The sequence below is a fragment of the Triturus cristatus genome, chromosome 7 (genome assembly GCF_964204655.1).
Source record: "Triturus cristatus chromosome 7, aTriCri1.1, whole genome shotgun sequence".
NCBI classification, from domain to species: Eukaryota; Metazoa; Chordata; class Amphibia; order Caudata; family Salamandridae; genus Triturus; species Triturus cristatus.
The window spans coordinates 149924747-149940508 of NC_140590.1; the positions used below are offsets into that span (position 1 = coordinate 149924747).

At 41.6% G+C, this 15762-nt stretch overlaps 1 protein-coding gene across 1 annotated transcript in view; it reads left to right on the forward strand.

Moving 5' to 3' along the window:
* Nucleotides 1-202: 202 nt before the first annotated feature.
* Nucleotides 203-15762, forward strand: part of LOC146809073 (B-cell receptor CD22-like) — a 261719-nt gene continuing 246159 nt past the window's right edge. Inside the window, exons 1-2 of the mRNA XM_085614824.1 lie at nt 203-272; nt 8819-9175. Of these exons, the coding sequence (XP_085470950.1) occupies nt 230-272; nt 8819-9175 (400 nt within the window). The 5' untranslated portion in view covers nt 203-229. The remainder of the gene's footprint in view (nt 273-8818; nt 9176-15762) is intronic.

The following is a 15762-nucleotide window of genomic DNA, read 5'->3' on the forward strand; positions in this document are numbered from 1 at the left end:
TCCAGTGTCCAGCATTGCTTGAAGAGGCTAATCCATGCCATATTTTCAGGATATTTAGCAGGAATAAATGTTCAGTGCAGTGTCAGCTCTACAGTGTGTTTCATTTTCTGGTATCTATAAGTTGTTTAATTCAGTCTATTTTATTTTCCAGGACTGTAAAATAATGAGGCTTTAATCTAAGCATTCTTCAGACAAGTACGTCCAGAGGTGCATTATAAAAGAGCTAAAAATGGACTACAAGCAGGGAGTTTTCTTGTGCACTCTTCTTCAAGGTACTTTATCATCACTGTCAAGCATATCGCTAGATATTCTTTTGTCCTTTTCTGTACAGCAAACAATGGATATGAACTTATGTTTAGATCTTGCCTACAGGAAGTTAGCTGTCAGTTTTTGAAGATCTATTAAGAACTATGCCAGTACTTACAGCGGCCTTTGGGCGACCCCTTTGCTTACCACTGATTGACACTCATGTATGTGCATGTATTTCGTTACTTTCTCCCTTCTGTGCAGTTTACCACCTCAAATACCCACCAACATATGCTCTGTTTTGCCCCTCCCCTGGCCCAAAGCTTGTCCATTGTTTCCCTACTCCTCCCTCCCAGCTTTTTTTGCTTTTTACTAGTTTAATTCCACTTTCTTTTTCCTATTTTGCTTTACCATCCCCCATTCTCTATTACTCCCTTCAGTCGGTCTTCCATTAGTACTCTCCAGCTGTGAATTTAAAAAAAAAAATTCTTTATTTAACTTTTTGGAGGGCCCAATGGCTGAAATTTTGCTACCAGCTTGCTCATTTTACAAAATGTGCTTTGAAGCATATTTAAGTCAATTATTTTTACCAGTCCATGATTGGCTTTTCTATCTTGGAAGGGTAGATAAAAAAATAAAAATGGTGTCTGTCTGCATGAATATGCATTTGTAGTAACGAATATACATTCCATTTGCTGAGCCACAGTAGTTTCAAGATGCATGTGCATGCATGTGCATGAGCGTCATTATGCAGTTTTTTCTTGCAATGCACAGCATTGGCAAAAGCCAAAAATCAAAGCCAACCGATCTGCACTGGCAACCACCTAGCAAGACCCGTGTAGGTTATTGTTAATTGTTGCCTAAAAGTTTTTTTTACACAGATACAATTAGGGAAGTAGATGATCTTTGGAATTGATTTCTCTGTTGTTTCCAACTCTTCCTCTCATACCTGTGTGTGTGCAGTATAGTTGCAGTCTAATTAGTTTATTTTAGTTAAAAAAGCAGGCTTATAAACTCATATGTACAAACCTAAAACAATAATATATACACATCATAAAACAATAACCGATCTTAATGAATTCATCAAACAACTAATATAAACTTCACCAAGATCAGCCTAATTTAGATTGCAAGATTCAGAAAACATTCCTCAAGATGGCAAAGGCACAATAGTAGCTGCATGTATAAGACATTATGTCTCCAACTTGTGATGCTTTTCATTACATGAAAAATGAGAGGTGGGAGACCCAGAAGCCATTTTGAAAACATATTTTATTCCACCTGGAGGCTTGTGATATCAGTAAAGCCCCAAATACACATTTGCTTCTATATATTTCCAATATGTGTTTAAGCAATTTGTTTTCTAATCTAGTTGCACAATCAAAGGGAGCCCCCTTCCAATGTGACTGAATGAATGTTAAATTAGCCACTTTGATTGCAACAGGTATAACCAATAACAAAAAATCTCAAAATTTATACCATAATCTCTACAATCTGGTTATCTATAAAAAAAGTTTCTCTGTTTCATGGATTTTGGGCCCAGAACACAATATACATCATTGAGAGATTGGGATTTAGGTCACGATAAAATATAAAGGAAACAAAGTTACCAATCGGCTTTGTCCATAAAGGAGACATTGCCAGAGTTTAACCCATTAGAGGCCAGCTTGTACTGGAAATAATGCATCCCAAACGTATATCAAAATTATATAGTTCATTCATTTTAAATGTCGCTGACTTTTTACTTGGTCTATAGGGGGTATAGAAGAAAGACTTAGACTTGATGAAGATGAATGGGTGGGAAGGGCAAATTATTTCCTAGAGAACTGGCAACCTTGACCGGTCTGCGGCTGATCCAATTTAAAGTATCTATGTAGAATATATTACAGATTAAGAAAGCTATGAATCATAAATCTGACCTGAAATACACCAAGTGTCTGGCTGAGGAAGGGACATTTGGACACATGGTGTGGGGTTGTCCACTAATCAGGCATACTGGTTACAAAATGCACACAGTCTAGAACCTGTGCAGGGTGGGGCAGGCAGATACAACTCACCCCAAATATGGCATTGTTGTTGTGTTAGAGGAGTGGGCAGGGAATAGGTGTGACTGGAGTTTTAACTCATCCTGGCCAAAAGAGACTTTGCACGACTATGGAACTCCAGAGAGGTACCCCTGCTTTGAAGTTGGAAGTCAGGAATTGAGCATGCTTCACCTCCAGATGAGAACCGGGCCTATTCTAATCTGGCACAGTTCAAGAAACTGCTGAAAACCTGTATGTTATAATAATTATTTTTTCGTAGGTGACTACTACCCAGGCGCCGAGAGATCCCCTTGGGAATGATTTGTTGCACCCTACAAATTATAATAATAATAATAAAATAATATTTTATTTTAATATTTCGATTTTGCTTTATGTGCATGAATATACTAAAGGATATGTAATTATAAGAATTTGGGGGAGCACATGTATATACACGGAATCTGCTATATCAGGATGAGATACCGAGTTTGCACTGCTGCCTGTGTATTGTGGTTGTCAAGTTAAAATTGCAATATAAATGTTGTATGAAAAAAGATTTACAATTGGCTTTTAGGATTCTAAAGAGCCTAATAAGATCAGTTTATTCTTAAAGAGATCCAAGGGAACAAATTTGGACCAGGAGTCAAATGGCCTCTGTAACCTCATCCAGGCAAACATCTAAACTGGTGTCAGAAGCAAAGGCTCTATTACATCACTGCCCATCATGTCTGATCTATTTATTGATCTCACAAATTCGATACTCACAAATCGGCTGTAAATCTGTACATCAAAAGTGTATTATCTTTTCGAAAGAGAAAACTGTTCACAGGGTACCAAAAATCCCTTAAATCTTTCATTGGACCGGCAGACGTTTCTCCTAACCACCATCTTACAATTTTTTACGTATTTAATTGTTGTTGCTTGAGAGCTAATCATAGGAATCTGTTAGCTTAGGGTGAAAATGCTCAAACCATCTGTGGTCCTTGTTAACTAACCTCTTTAGCTGATAAGAGCTAAGTAAATCCTACACTGAGGCACATATATTATAAAAGCATTTAACATGACAGACAGCTATTAGAAACCTCAAAGGACAGAACAAAATCCTGGAATGATGCTATAGCACATTCAATCCAGAAAAACCACAGAGAGGAACATGTAATTGATAATGCTGGAGCAAACTCTGGCAACATAAGTGGGAGTCTGAGAGCTAGAGTGGACATGACACTCATTGACATTAGAAAGATTCCATTTAGCTACCAACTCAGACAGAAACTCCCCTTGTCAGATTTAAAATCCGACTTATCAGTAATAAGCGGACATTTGTAGAAAGGTCCAGGCTTCCAATAGCAACTGTCAATTTTGGCATTAAAATCACCAGAGATGAAGATGGATAGTCCAGCACCGATTCTGCTTTTAATCAATAAGGTCAGATTGTTTTGACGCTGGTGGATTTAGAAGGAGTGAAATCCTCATTATAACAATTTATAATGAATACCTGAACAATATAATAAATAGCTGAACAATATCTCTAAATGTAAAAACAAGGGTCTGTATATATCCTGCAAATGAGTTTGGTCCTTGCCATTGTGCTAAATTATAAATACCTGTTTGTTCTGCCCCCATCTTGTTCGGTTGTAGCGCTTCGATCCTCTGCCTGATGAGATGGGAGCTCTACAAATAGTTATACTATATTATAATATATTATAATCTAATCTAATCTAATCTAATATGATATAATGTAATATAATGTAATATAATATAATATAATGTTTAAAGACCTTGTTTTGATTCTGATGCTACACTCCAAAGTGTGTGCTCCCTAAATATAGAAAAATATCAAAGCCAAAATATTGAAAGGTAACTATAGATTTTCCTTAGTTATACCTAACTCCACACATATGTACCTTGATAAGACACGCACACACACACACACACACACACACAAACATATATATAATTTGGGACGAACACAACAGAATACATGACTGCCTTTAGTAATGTCCCTGTTAAGATACAGGGTCATTTCACCTGTCGTACAGACTTCGCAGTCTACGTGCTTCGGTGTACGTGTGGCTTGCAGTATGTAGGGAACACTAAGCTCCAAGTGTACAACCGCATACTACAATACCTCAGAGCCGCAGTAAATTCCGATCCCAACTATTCCGTTGCAAGACACCTGAAACTAGCCCATAATAACAATTTAAATGATTTAGATTACTTCGTTATTGGGGCAGTTTCCAAATCTACTAGTGGAGGCAATAGAGAATGCCAGTTAAAACAACTTGAATCTAAATTTATCCTAGAACTCGACACCAAGATGCCGAATGGCCTCAATATGGGGGAGGATTTTCACAATTTCCTATAATTCTATCCTGTATACCCCCAGTTTGCTGATACCATCATAGCAGCCCTGAGTTTTTACTTGTATATTGACTCCCTTCCTGTTTCTCCCTGTATATTTTCTCTCACGTTTACTGCCCATAGCTTGAGAAATTGTGGTTCCTAGTTGAGAACCATGGTATTATTCTTTTTTCAGTATATGCCCTGGTCTAGTAAGGGCACTTGCCCGATATCCTAACTGTTATGCTGCTAGTCACTTGATTCATTTGATTTTTATGGGCTTCTGTCCTCTTTTTAAAGTATCAAATTTAGGTATTATTCATGCACTTGCACATTTGCACTTCTTGCACTTTACAAAGAACGCACCAATATTAAGTGACTCTGAGACTTCAGATAATTTTTGCAGCTGCGGAATATTTTGCACATGAATATTTGTTTACATGCATAATTTTGCACAATATATCTGTGAGGAAATATTATTTCTATTATTGCCGACTACTTTCATGTACGATGTATTTATCGTTTAAGTTGATATTTATTGGTACAGGCGTTAATTATGTAAATTTCATCTTCCCTCCGGTTTTAAATGTGTTTTTTAAATATTTATCTTTCTACATTTCTAATATTTATATTTGTATCAATGAGATTTTAAATATAGATCCCACCTATTTATGCAATTCATGTATTTTTTACTCATCGTGTTACTATCTATAGTATGTCTTTTATGTCTATATGTCATGTAGCTTTTGCTTAATTGTACACAGGTGCTTTTTTTTCCACTCACTTTTTTTCTTTTCAAACACCTTCACTATTTAAACACATGCTTTCTTGTAGCGCGTTATGTGAACAAGACCGAGTCGTATCGGTCGAAACGCGTCATGCTGAGGCACTGGCTAGGACTGACTGGTTGCTGTATTCATGAAATTTAAATAAAGCAGAGCAGTTTTCACTTGGCCCTCGAGTGGTCCATACCTGTGTTTGTGCGCCGTGGAGGTTTGGTAACGACCCAGGATTTGCTCTGATATATATCCATGTATAGACACAATCCTTACTCCAACAGGAAAAAGGCGCGTACAGGAAGCTTGTGTGAATACGACTTCTTTTAATTAAAAGGGCTACTCGGGACCCAGCATGTGAAGGAGAGACGCGTTTCGGCTTTGACAGTCTTTATAAATCTAACAGATGCCATGTTATGCATTGAATATATAATGTCTAAATCATGGAAATGGAAGACATACTGCGCAAGCTGCTAAACCAATCACAGAAAAGTTAGCAATTTATCAAGCTGCTTAGTGCAACCAACATATTGTGCAAAATATGCCAATGTGTCAACATTCAAAATATAGCAGAGCGCTTAAAATACATTGCAACCATCTCATTCTGAACTCGCATGGCTTCAATCACCTCCCGTATATAGTTTGTAAACAAAATACATTGTTGATAGTCATCATGGGGCTGGATATATCAAGAGTCATTTAAAGAACCGTAACTGCCGAGATGAAGATAAACATTCTGCTAGCTTAATAGCTGCTGCAAGAAACTGATCCATAGCTCTTGGCAGTTCATCAATATGTAGAATAAAGCCAATGCCACGGGATGCAGCAACTAAGTTCAAAGCACAAAGACCATTGTCCAGGCCTTATGCAGCAGTACGTGAAGCTCAGTATAGACAGCACACCTGGGCTTCGCCATACATCATCAATGGACTATTGCGGGACTCCCACTCCCATGATGCAGTAGTTCGGCATCGTCATATCAATGTCGTGGCTTTGGGTCCACTGCACACTACACTGTACCTCAAGTACGTAATGTTGCTTTAAAAGTTATTATCAATGGCAAGAAGAGCTCAAAGATGTTCAGCATGAGGCAGATCCACTGCATTTCAAAATGGTCACTCAGGACATTTCACTTTCACAACAGCCCCATTTAAATCATAATACAGGGTCTGGGGGGATCCCCATGAAGGGGGGTCCCCATGAAGGGGGGTCCCCATGAAAAGATTAATAGACAGCACAATCCTCACCGCATTGAGACGATGCCCCTGTGGTGCTCAGTTACCAGTGTAGCCTCGGCCTGCTGAGGGAAACTATGGGGTATGTAGCAAACTCTGTCTTTACGCTGAAAGCCAGGTGGTTTCCCCGAATATATGATGTTACTTAGCAGACCATTACTTCACAAGTTTTTACTACAATGTTTTCACATCGCAAATACCATTACTACACAAGATTTAACTGTGCATGCTTTTAGTTCGCAAATACTTTTAAAAGTACTAAATATGCATTTACTTTGCAGTATATTACTAAGTATACAACTTCGACGCATTTTTGACTCTTTTACCCTTACCCTCATACACTACATTACCCTACACTACCCAAACACCACTACCCTAGCATGTGAACTTAAAGCATGGAAGTAAAAGATTCTGCAAAGTAAAAAATGCGTAGTAATGGTAAGTCGTAGTAGTGGCCGCGAAGTAATGTTAGATTACCGAATCCTACATCTTGTAATCCACTTGGTTTTATGTAACAATTTCTATACACTGATGTTTTACACACGTATGATTCATTGTCTCTGTATGTGTGTGTGATGTAAAATGCTCCAACACCCTACACTGGTATGAAAGGCGCTAAAAAACAAATCAAATGCATGTGAGAGAGGGGCTATGGAGAGATGAGAGGCACTGTTGAAGGGTGACAGTGAGGGAATCATGGAAGAGCCCCAACAAAGATTCTTGTATCCTAGTGTACTGTGAGGTCACCATTTACTATGGCTTAAAAACTAATACATTTGAATAAATAATGAAAAATGTGTTGTAGAATGCACAATTTTTTCCAAACTTTTCTTGGGGGGAGAACCCCCATCACCAAGCCCCCCTGTAGCGGTCAGGGTCACTCACTGCTGGTCCGAAAAAAATTGCCAGGGCTGCTTTGGGTTCCCAGTCCGGCTCTGAATCGGTTAATCCCCCATGATGCGACTCCCTTTCTTGGTGGCAGAGGAACTGTATGTTACATGACTGTGGACTCTCCTGGGTGTCAGTTGTTCAGTAATGTAGGGAGATAGTAGGTTTCCTTAAATGCCAGCCGAGTGCAGGCTCGCGCATCGCAGCTACCCACATACAAATCTTGATTTGTCCTTCTTGGGTTTATGGGCTTTTCTTGTTGATGGCACTGTACAATATCTCTGAGGCCCTAGGCGCTGGAGTAAAGAGTAGTTGCTCCATTGCACGGATTTAAGCCAACATCTGGCCTCCTCCCTTTCATTATGCAAATGTTGGACTGTTGTGGTGTTGCAGAATAACATATGACATTGAATTGTCTTGAATGGTGAGATGCATTCTGAAGTTATATAGCGTGTCCTAATGGGACATAGAGGGTATAGAATGAGGCACTATGGCATTGCCTGGAATGGTTAGCGGCGAAATGGTCATTTGTGGTGTTGGACATCAGCTTTGTTGTAGTGGTATTCCTTGATGTGGCGTATGTTGCGATAGTGTGATGTGGGGCAAGCTGTTCAAGGGGCTCGAAAAGTGTGACATGTTGTGTTTTGTGGCTGTCATTGTGTAGCTTGGTATTCAAAGGTGTTGTTTTTTGTGACCTATTAAGGTATGGCAACTCCACACAATTACTAACATCACCAGGTGAGTAGTTACCAAGTGATCTAGTAATATTGCACACAGCAATAATACCCATTGCTTTTCCGCTGACAAATTTCACCTGCTGGGAAACAGGTAAACTTTGCGAATAGAAAGGCGTCTGTAATTTGGGGAAACATGCTGTAAAAGACCTGGACGCACATGTTATTTCCCAATCAGTATCTCTAACTCACAATCGCCAGCAAATGAGGGGGTAATTCAACTCGTTAAAGGAAATACTGGGCTCGGAATTTACTGACCCATTTTAGTTCATCTTGCAATGAGGTCTCTTAATGGTATTGACTGCTGGGTTTAGGTGCAGTAAGTTGTTTCTTGGCATGTTAGTGTCTTTTCTTTATTTAGATTATGTAAATTATGTGGCCGGAAGTTAGAAAACTAGCACAGGAAAGGCTTTGCCATTTTCTGACTCGACCATCAAACCGTTCTCCCGTTGCTACCCTGTTTTGGACTGAAAGCTGATGCCGACAGCGAGCAGTATCATTGTACATGTGTGGGGGTGTAAGAGTGTAATATAGTGATCTAACCACAGCCGCCTTCTCTCCTCTTCCTTTTGCAGCGCTTCTTTGGCAGCCGGTCCTAATGCAGTGGTCATTCTCTGTGCCACGTGAGATCACGGCGCTCGAGGGCTCCTGCCTGGTGATCCCCTGCACGTTCACCGGTTCAATCCTTAGACCGGACAGACGTCTGGCATTCACCTGGCGCCTGTGGAGGATAAGCACGTCCCCAGAGGTTTACAACAACAAGGATCCAACGAACGTGTTACCTCGGTATGAAGGACGCGCGCTTCTCGTGGGTGACTTGTTAGATAACAACTGCACCCTACAGATAAACAATGTGAATAAAGAAGATGCTGATCAATATTACCCTATGATTGAATGGCAGTACGACCCCACCGTATATGTTAAAGTTTCAGGTAAGATTTCTGCAGTTAGCCATAGCAAAAACTGGAATGTTTTGAACAGAAAATCCGCAGCACTTTATGGCTAGGTCAGGTGATGTGCCTGATACACAAATGTAATAGTAGCGTAGCAAGGATGCTATGAGCCGTGGCGCTATGTATTTTGGTGGGAATGGTGCTTGCATGGCTGAAAGAGTCGTGTGATCCATGTCTCTGCACACACTCATATACACTGAAGGCCTTTGACAATGGACTGAATCCCAGAGCAGAGCTCTGTGGCTCGAAGGAACACACCAACTGCACCCCTCTCTTTATTGGCAGGGACTGAAGTCATTTCGCAGGATTAGGAAATACTGGCAGTAGTGGGAGCAGGTAGCCATATAATAGTGGGGCCAGGCATGTTTGCGTTGCCTACATGGGAAGAGGTCTAGTGGCAACACCTGCTAAAGGAAAGATTCTGGCAGTTTCTTTTACCCGGCTTCTTTGCTCCATCTATTTGGGGCACGGATGTCACATAAATGTTTGCTCTGTATATATGAAACAGATAGTGCATGTGGGTGTGTGCGTGTGTGAGAGCATGTGGGTGTGTGAGGTGTGTGTGACCACAGCACCTAAGGAATCTATCTTGGTGCACCTCTGTTAGAGTGGTTTACAAAATGGAGGATGGAGAGAGCCTGACAAATGTATCACTGAGACCAAAAGTCCTTAGTCTAAGGACTTTTGGTCTGAGTTAAACTTAAGACCAAAACATAAGTTTAACCGAGACAAAAGTCTAGTTGTACCACTCGTAAATGCCCTTTGTGAATGCTGCAGATCGTAAAGTTAGACTTGCTTCTCAGTTTACCTTTGTGAATCGGGCCAATTGTGCATAAACCAGTCACACTTTGTGCTGTTTATCCTGCAAGTCCCTGTCAGGGTCCCTCTATCTCCTGCCTCCTATCTGCAAAATTTACAGAACAATGACCTGGGGCTGCATAGGTAAGAATGAGGCGAGCCTCACTCCCCTGAAACCAGACTAGACAACCAATACCAAGTCAGACTGGGGCAATACAGTGTTCCAACCTACAAACCAAGCATAAATCTCAGACAGCGTGCCCATATTACTGTTCCAGGAGTGTATCACTGAGCACAGGCAGGCAGTGCAAATCAGTGGAAAGAGGAATATATCTGAGTCCCAGGGTTGGGGCTTCTGAGCAGCAAGCTCTCTTCTCAGATCAGGAACATGACCTTCAGTTCTGCTACGACCTTGCTAGGAGTACTGATGGGAGAAGCCTAGAAGAAAGGGGCCATCACTGAGGAAAAGGTGGTACTTAAGGTATCTCCACAGCTAGGCCTGAGTAGAAGAGCAACCCGCAGTCTTGCTGCCTGGAGAAAGAGGAAGCTATGCAATAATGACCAAATAAGAGCATTAAGCAGTGAACAAGGTGTGGAGAAGGTATTGCTTGGAGCTTTGATTAGCTGTGTTGTCACTCACCTCGATTGCATGTGCACCATCTGGATCAGAGGCTTAACTTCGGGAAGTGTTATCTCATAGGAGAGACCCCTTCAACATAAGCCGTGCTTAGCTCTCAGCTGTAGTTTCAGGTTCATAAACTTGAATCGTGGCAGAACTGCTGAAGTTTCCAAAGACCGAGAAGTGATTTACAAACTTGCTTGGATCATATCTAAATCATTTGTGCTATGACTTGGGGGGGGGGGGGTCTATATTTCCCCTTTGGATCTCAGCAACAACTTCATCAACAGATCTGAAATCCAGTTGCCTTTCTGATGGGCTCTCCAATTGTTAGGGTGTTTTTTTTTTATTGGGCCAGTGTGACCATCTGAGGAGGTCAACAATTAGACCTGCATCATCTGCAGAGCTGAAGAATTGCAACCAGCATTCCTTCAAGTCGCCAAAGTCACTTTAACCTCTGCTCCACAGTGTGCACTGCAATGGAGCATCAGAGCCAGCTGCGACCACAGTCACGACCACCACATGGACAGCTATGAAGCGTGAGAACTCAATAAGAACCAAAAATAAACTTTATCTAAAAGACTCTCTGGTTTGGTTGGGGCTGTAGTGCAGCATAGCTTCATGAGGTAGTATGACCCATGGATGGGTCCTAACAAACAGGAGGTGTATTGCCTGGACTATTGATCCCAATTTGCACCAGGACAACTATCCTGAAGCTGTTAGAGACTGTGGGTGTAGGACATGCATAAACTATTGCAGCTGAAGGCTCAGATTTAGGATCATGCCACTACTCATAGCCCTCTGGTTGTAGATATACTGTCCTGTGCCATGATGTGAATAGTAGAATAAAATGGTTGTATTTGGATAAAGATAACCACAGCGTTTTGTTTGGTTTTTTATGTGCTATTAACTTTACTCATGTTCAGAGTTTCTTACTTCAAACTACCTCACTGAGCAAGTCTTCAATCACTCTGCTTTGTTACTCAGAGGACCAAGTGCTAGAAGGATGTCCCTGGTACTCAGGTTTAGGTTTAACAGTAGATCAGGCCCTCAGGCGCTCAGATATCAATAGTAAAAAACACATCTGGCCAGCACCATCAAGACCGTTTCAACAAAAGAAATGGCTGCAGCTCCACCATCCTAAACACATTGCTTCTTTCACCTGTAAACAAGGGGCGGCAACAGAGATGTGAGCAAATGGGCCATCTTTTAAAGACAGTAGGCCTCAGTGTCGATGTGAGATGTCGCTGTGGTCTACAATGCTTAAACCTGAAGGCAAACAGGTTTTACGAAGGGTAACCTTGACACACCTATGGTCACTTAGTAAGATTAGAAGTTTTTTTTAGGAGATAAAGACAATATAAACGTTCACATAAAAATAAATATGAAACAAGTCACATAAATGAAGGAAATGAAGAGGACATGTAGATTCAATCAAACTAGGACAAACCCCCCAATCTGATCCATAGGAAAATATTTTTAAACAGAGTATGTGAGAAACCAAAAGAAATGTGAAATAATGCCTAACCGTCTGATTTAGACAAGAGGTGTAACAGAAACCTTACCAAGAAATCCAGAATCCCCATTTCTCTTCTGGTTCAATACATTCCCTTTGCTCATACCTCAACTTTGGTGGAGAAACTTCTGCCACTATAGCAAACTCTCCAAAATATGCTAAACTGTCATCAACTGGCTTTGCTGATGTAAATTCACTAAACTGGTGGATGGAAATTCTTCTAGCCAAATTTTAAATCGGGCCATTTGTGTCGGCCATTTGTGTCTTTACTGAAGACCGACTGCGACTTTGAAGTTAGCCAGCAAATGCATCTATAAGAAACCATGTTATTGATATTGATAAGGGATGAAACCCTACTTAAGCAACAACCACAATCCTTGTTAGGGGGAACCACAACAGTCACTAAATTAACCTGGCCTTAATCTTCTGGTAGCTTGGCACAAAAGCAGTCATGCTTAACTTAGAGGCACTGTGCAAAGTATTTATGCAGCAAAGGAACAATAATAAAGTGAAAAGACAACACAAGAAAAATCACCAAACTAATTTAGAAAAGCATGAGTTATGAATTTTAAAGGTTTTTATTAAAAAATAGCATCTGAAAGGTTAACTCGCAGAACTCTAGTTTCGGGTTTACCGAGAACAGGGCAAAGTCAAAAGTTAAAGCTGATCGCAACGGAGCATAGACGGATACAAAAGGTGGACTGAGTCCGGTCTCGACTCCTCTTCAGATTTAGACAATTTCTTGAAGAAAAGTCAAGGAGAAGGCAGAGTTCAGCGAGGCAAGGCAGCAGGTTTTGGAGTCATTGTCGTCGAGCTGCTGGACGAAGTGTCGGTGAAGGCGTTGACAATGGCAAAACATAGCTCAAAGTGCAAAAACCTGGATATCCAAGTCGAGGACATTGTTGTCGTCGATGGAGTGTCTGTCTCCGTCAAGACCAGTGAAGATTTTTACCTTCAGACTTAGACAACCTTTTGCAATTCCAAAACCTTCCGCATGACAAAACTGCAAGCTGTATCCGAAGAGGGCTCCACAAGGCTGGATACCGTCGCTGAGAAACCGCTGAACAGGATTTGTGGTTGCAGAAAAGAACATAGCAGGAGATGCAGCAAAGTTAGGCTGACTGGCAATGCATTTTGAGTGGATCATCTGGCAGGTAGGTCCGAAACTCTGTTGGTTCTTCTTCTGAGGATTTAGGGTTAGGCAGAAACTGCACCTCTAACACTACTTCTAAGGATTCAGGACCCTGGGGGCACCAATTGCGGAGTTAGGACTCACTCCAGCAGAAGACAGGTGCAGTGTTCAAGGTCTCTGGAGCTTGTTATATCCCTGTAGCTCACACAGGAGTTCAGCAAACTAGCCCTTTGATGCACAATGAAAATGTCTATCCAAGTAAAAGTTGTTGAGTATTTGTTAGGAGAACAGCGCAGTACCTGCCATACAACCAGACAGTCAACTCCCAACTAATCTTTATCATTCTAAAGCCAGAACCAACAGGGCAAATGGCAGTAGAAGCACATTGAAAAGATGACAATTCTCTTAAAGCACCACACACATATATGGAGAGGTTGCCTTAAAGCAATAGCCCATAAAATACAGGAAAGGTAAAATACAATTGTAATTATGCAACATACCTATAACCTTACAAACAAATACACACACACATAAGTACCCTACTGGGAGCAACAGAATACCCACACAACAGGACCACACAGAACAGGCACAAACAACCACACTGTGGTCCAGCGGTGGACCTCTTCTACTCGGCACAATAGCAGAGGGCGGAGAGACCATTGATGGTAGACACGCCCCCCAAGTGGATATCATCACAATGCGTGAAAAGTGGTGCATCAAGAATCCACCGCTGGAGGAGAAGACGCCGAGAGAGAAAATGCCAAGTGAGGAGATGCCGGGAGAAGAAACACTGCGGGAGAATGGTCTTTGCGAGACCCCACCGCAAGAGAAGAAGATGCAGCGGAAAGAGGAGAGGACGGACGAGACAGCAGCCGATTGCAGGAGGAAGCTATGTCCCCCAGAAAGTCAGATGGACGCACTGACTTCTTCTGCTGCGGCCTAGGCGGTCTATCATACCCAGATCATCAAACAGGACACCCTCCTCATAATTTTCGCACCTGGCCACCCTTCTGACATTCCAGACCCTACCATCCTGAGTGACAACACTATTCCTATTGACTCTAACAACTCTCATAGCCTTGCCATATTTGGACTCATTTTTTAACAGAACCACTGGCTTGCGAATCCTGACCCAATCTCCCACCATAAAATCAGGTTCCTTAACTGTACCCTTGGCTTTAAAATTCTCTTGTTCCTCTCCCACTTTTATGGCTACTCCTTCCTTCACTCTATTCACATTCTTCTCTAGATGCTTCCTCTTGAACCACCAGGGAAATAACTTTGACACAGGATCCCTACCCTTGAGCATTTTAAATGGACTAACCTCTGTGATAGTATGAGGTGTGATCCGGTACGACCATAACGTCTCCCATAGTTTGTCTTTCCATTCGCCTCCAAAACCCTGTGCCCACAAAATGCTCTCCTTCAACACACGGTTGAACCTTTCCACATGTCCATATTCCCGTGGTTCATACAATGCCGTGGTTATGTGGCGAATTTTGCAATACTTAAGAAAACTCTCCACTTCATGCAATGTCAGCTGCCCCCAATTATCTGTGAAGCACACTTCCAGTTATCCCTCCTGAGCAAACAGTTCCTTGAAAAATTCAATAAACACCACCATGAAAACTTGGGACACAAACCTAACTTCCACCCACTTAGGGTGGTAGTCCACCAGAACCAGAAAATTAAAGGGACAAGAAATATCATACCTACTTTCTGCCACAGAAACTCTGGCCATTCTACAGGACACAAAGACACCAGAACTACACCTCGCATTCTCACACAACCCTATACACCAGTCTATCATGACCGGGCCACCAAAATGTAGTCCTCACCAATCTGTTCATGGACGACATTCCCAAATGATCCTCATGGGCTAAAGACAAAACGAGATCACGCAAGCCCACTGGTGGTATGCACTTCCCAACCTTAAACAACATTCCACCTTCTATTTCCAATTACCCAGACATTTTACAATATGGAAATAGCTCAGCTGAAATCTCCTTCCTTCTGGGCCACCCTTCTCTCACACATTCCAGAAAATCCTTCAACAACACATGCTCCTCTTCAGCCCTTCTTTACTTCTTCTCATCAACACTTTCAAGCTCTTTGGATATCACTTCAGATATGCTGGCTATAACCTCTCACTCCTCTGCTCCATCCACCCCTTCCTTATATTCACACAGAAGCTTAGATAAACAATCAGCAGTAACATGACTCTTCCCAGGCACATGTTCCACCTTGAGATTGTATTACTGAATCCTGGACATCAACTTTGCAATGTGTGCAGTGGCATTGCGTCCCCCACCAGGGCACAAAACCCCAGCCAGAGTCTTGTGATCAGTTTTGAGGATGAAACGAGAGACCTACATGACATGTATTTTTGGAAATGCTCTACTGCCCACACACATGCCAGCAACTCCTTCCCAATCACGGCATACCTTCTTTCTGCATCGTTCAGAGTGCAGGAAGCAAACGCCATGTTCCATTCTCCACTA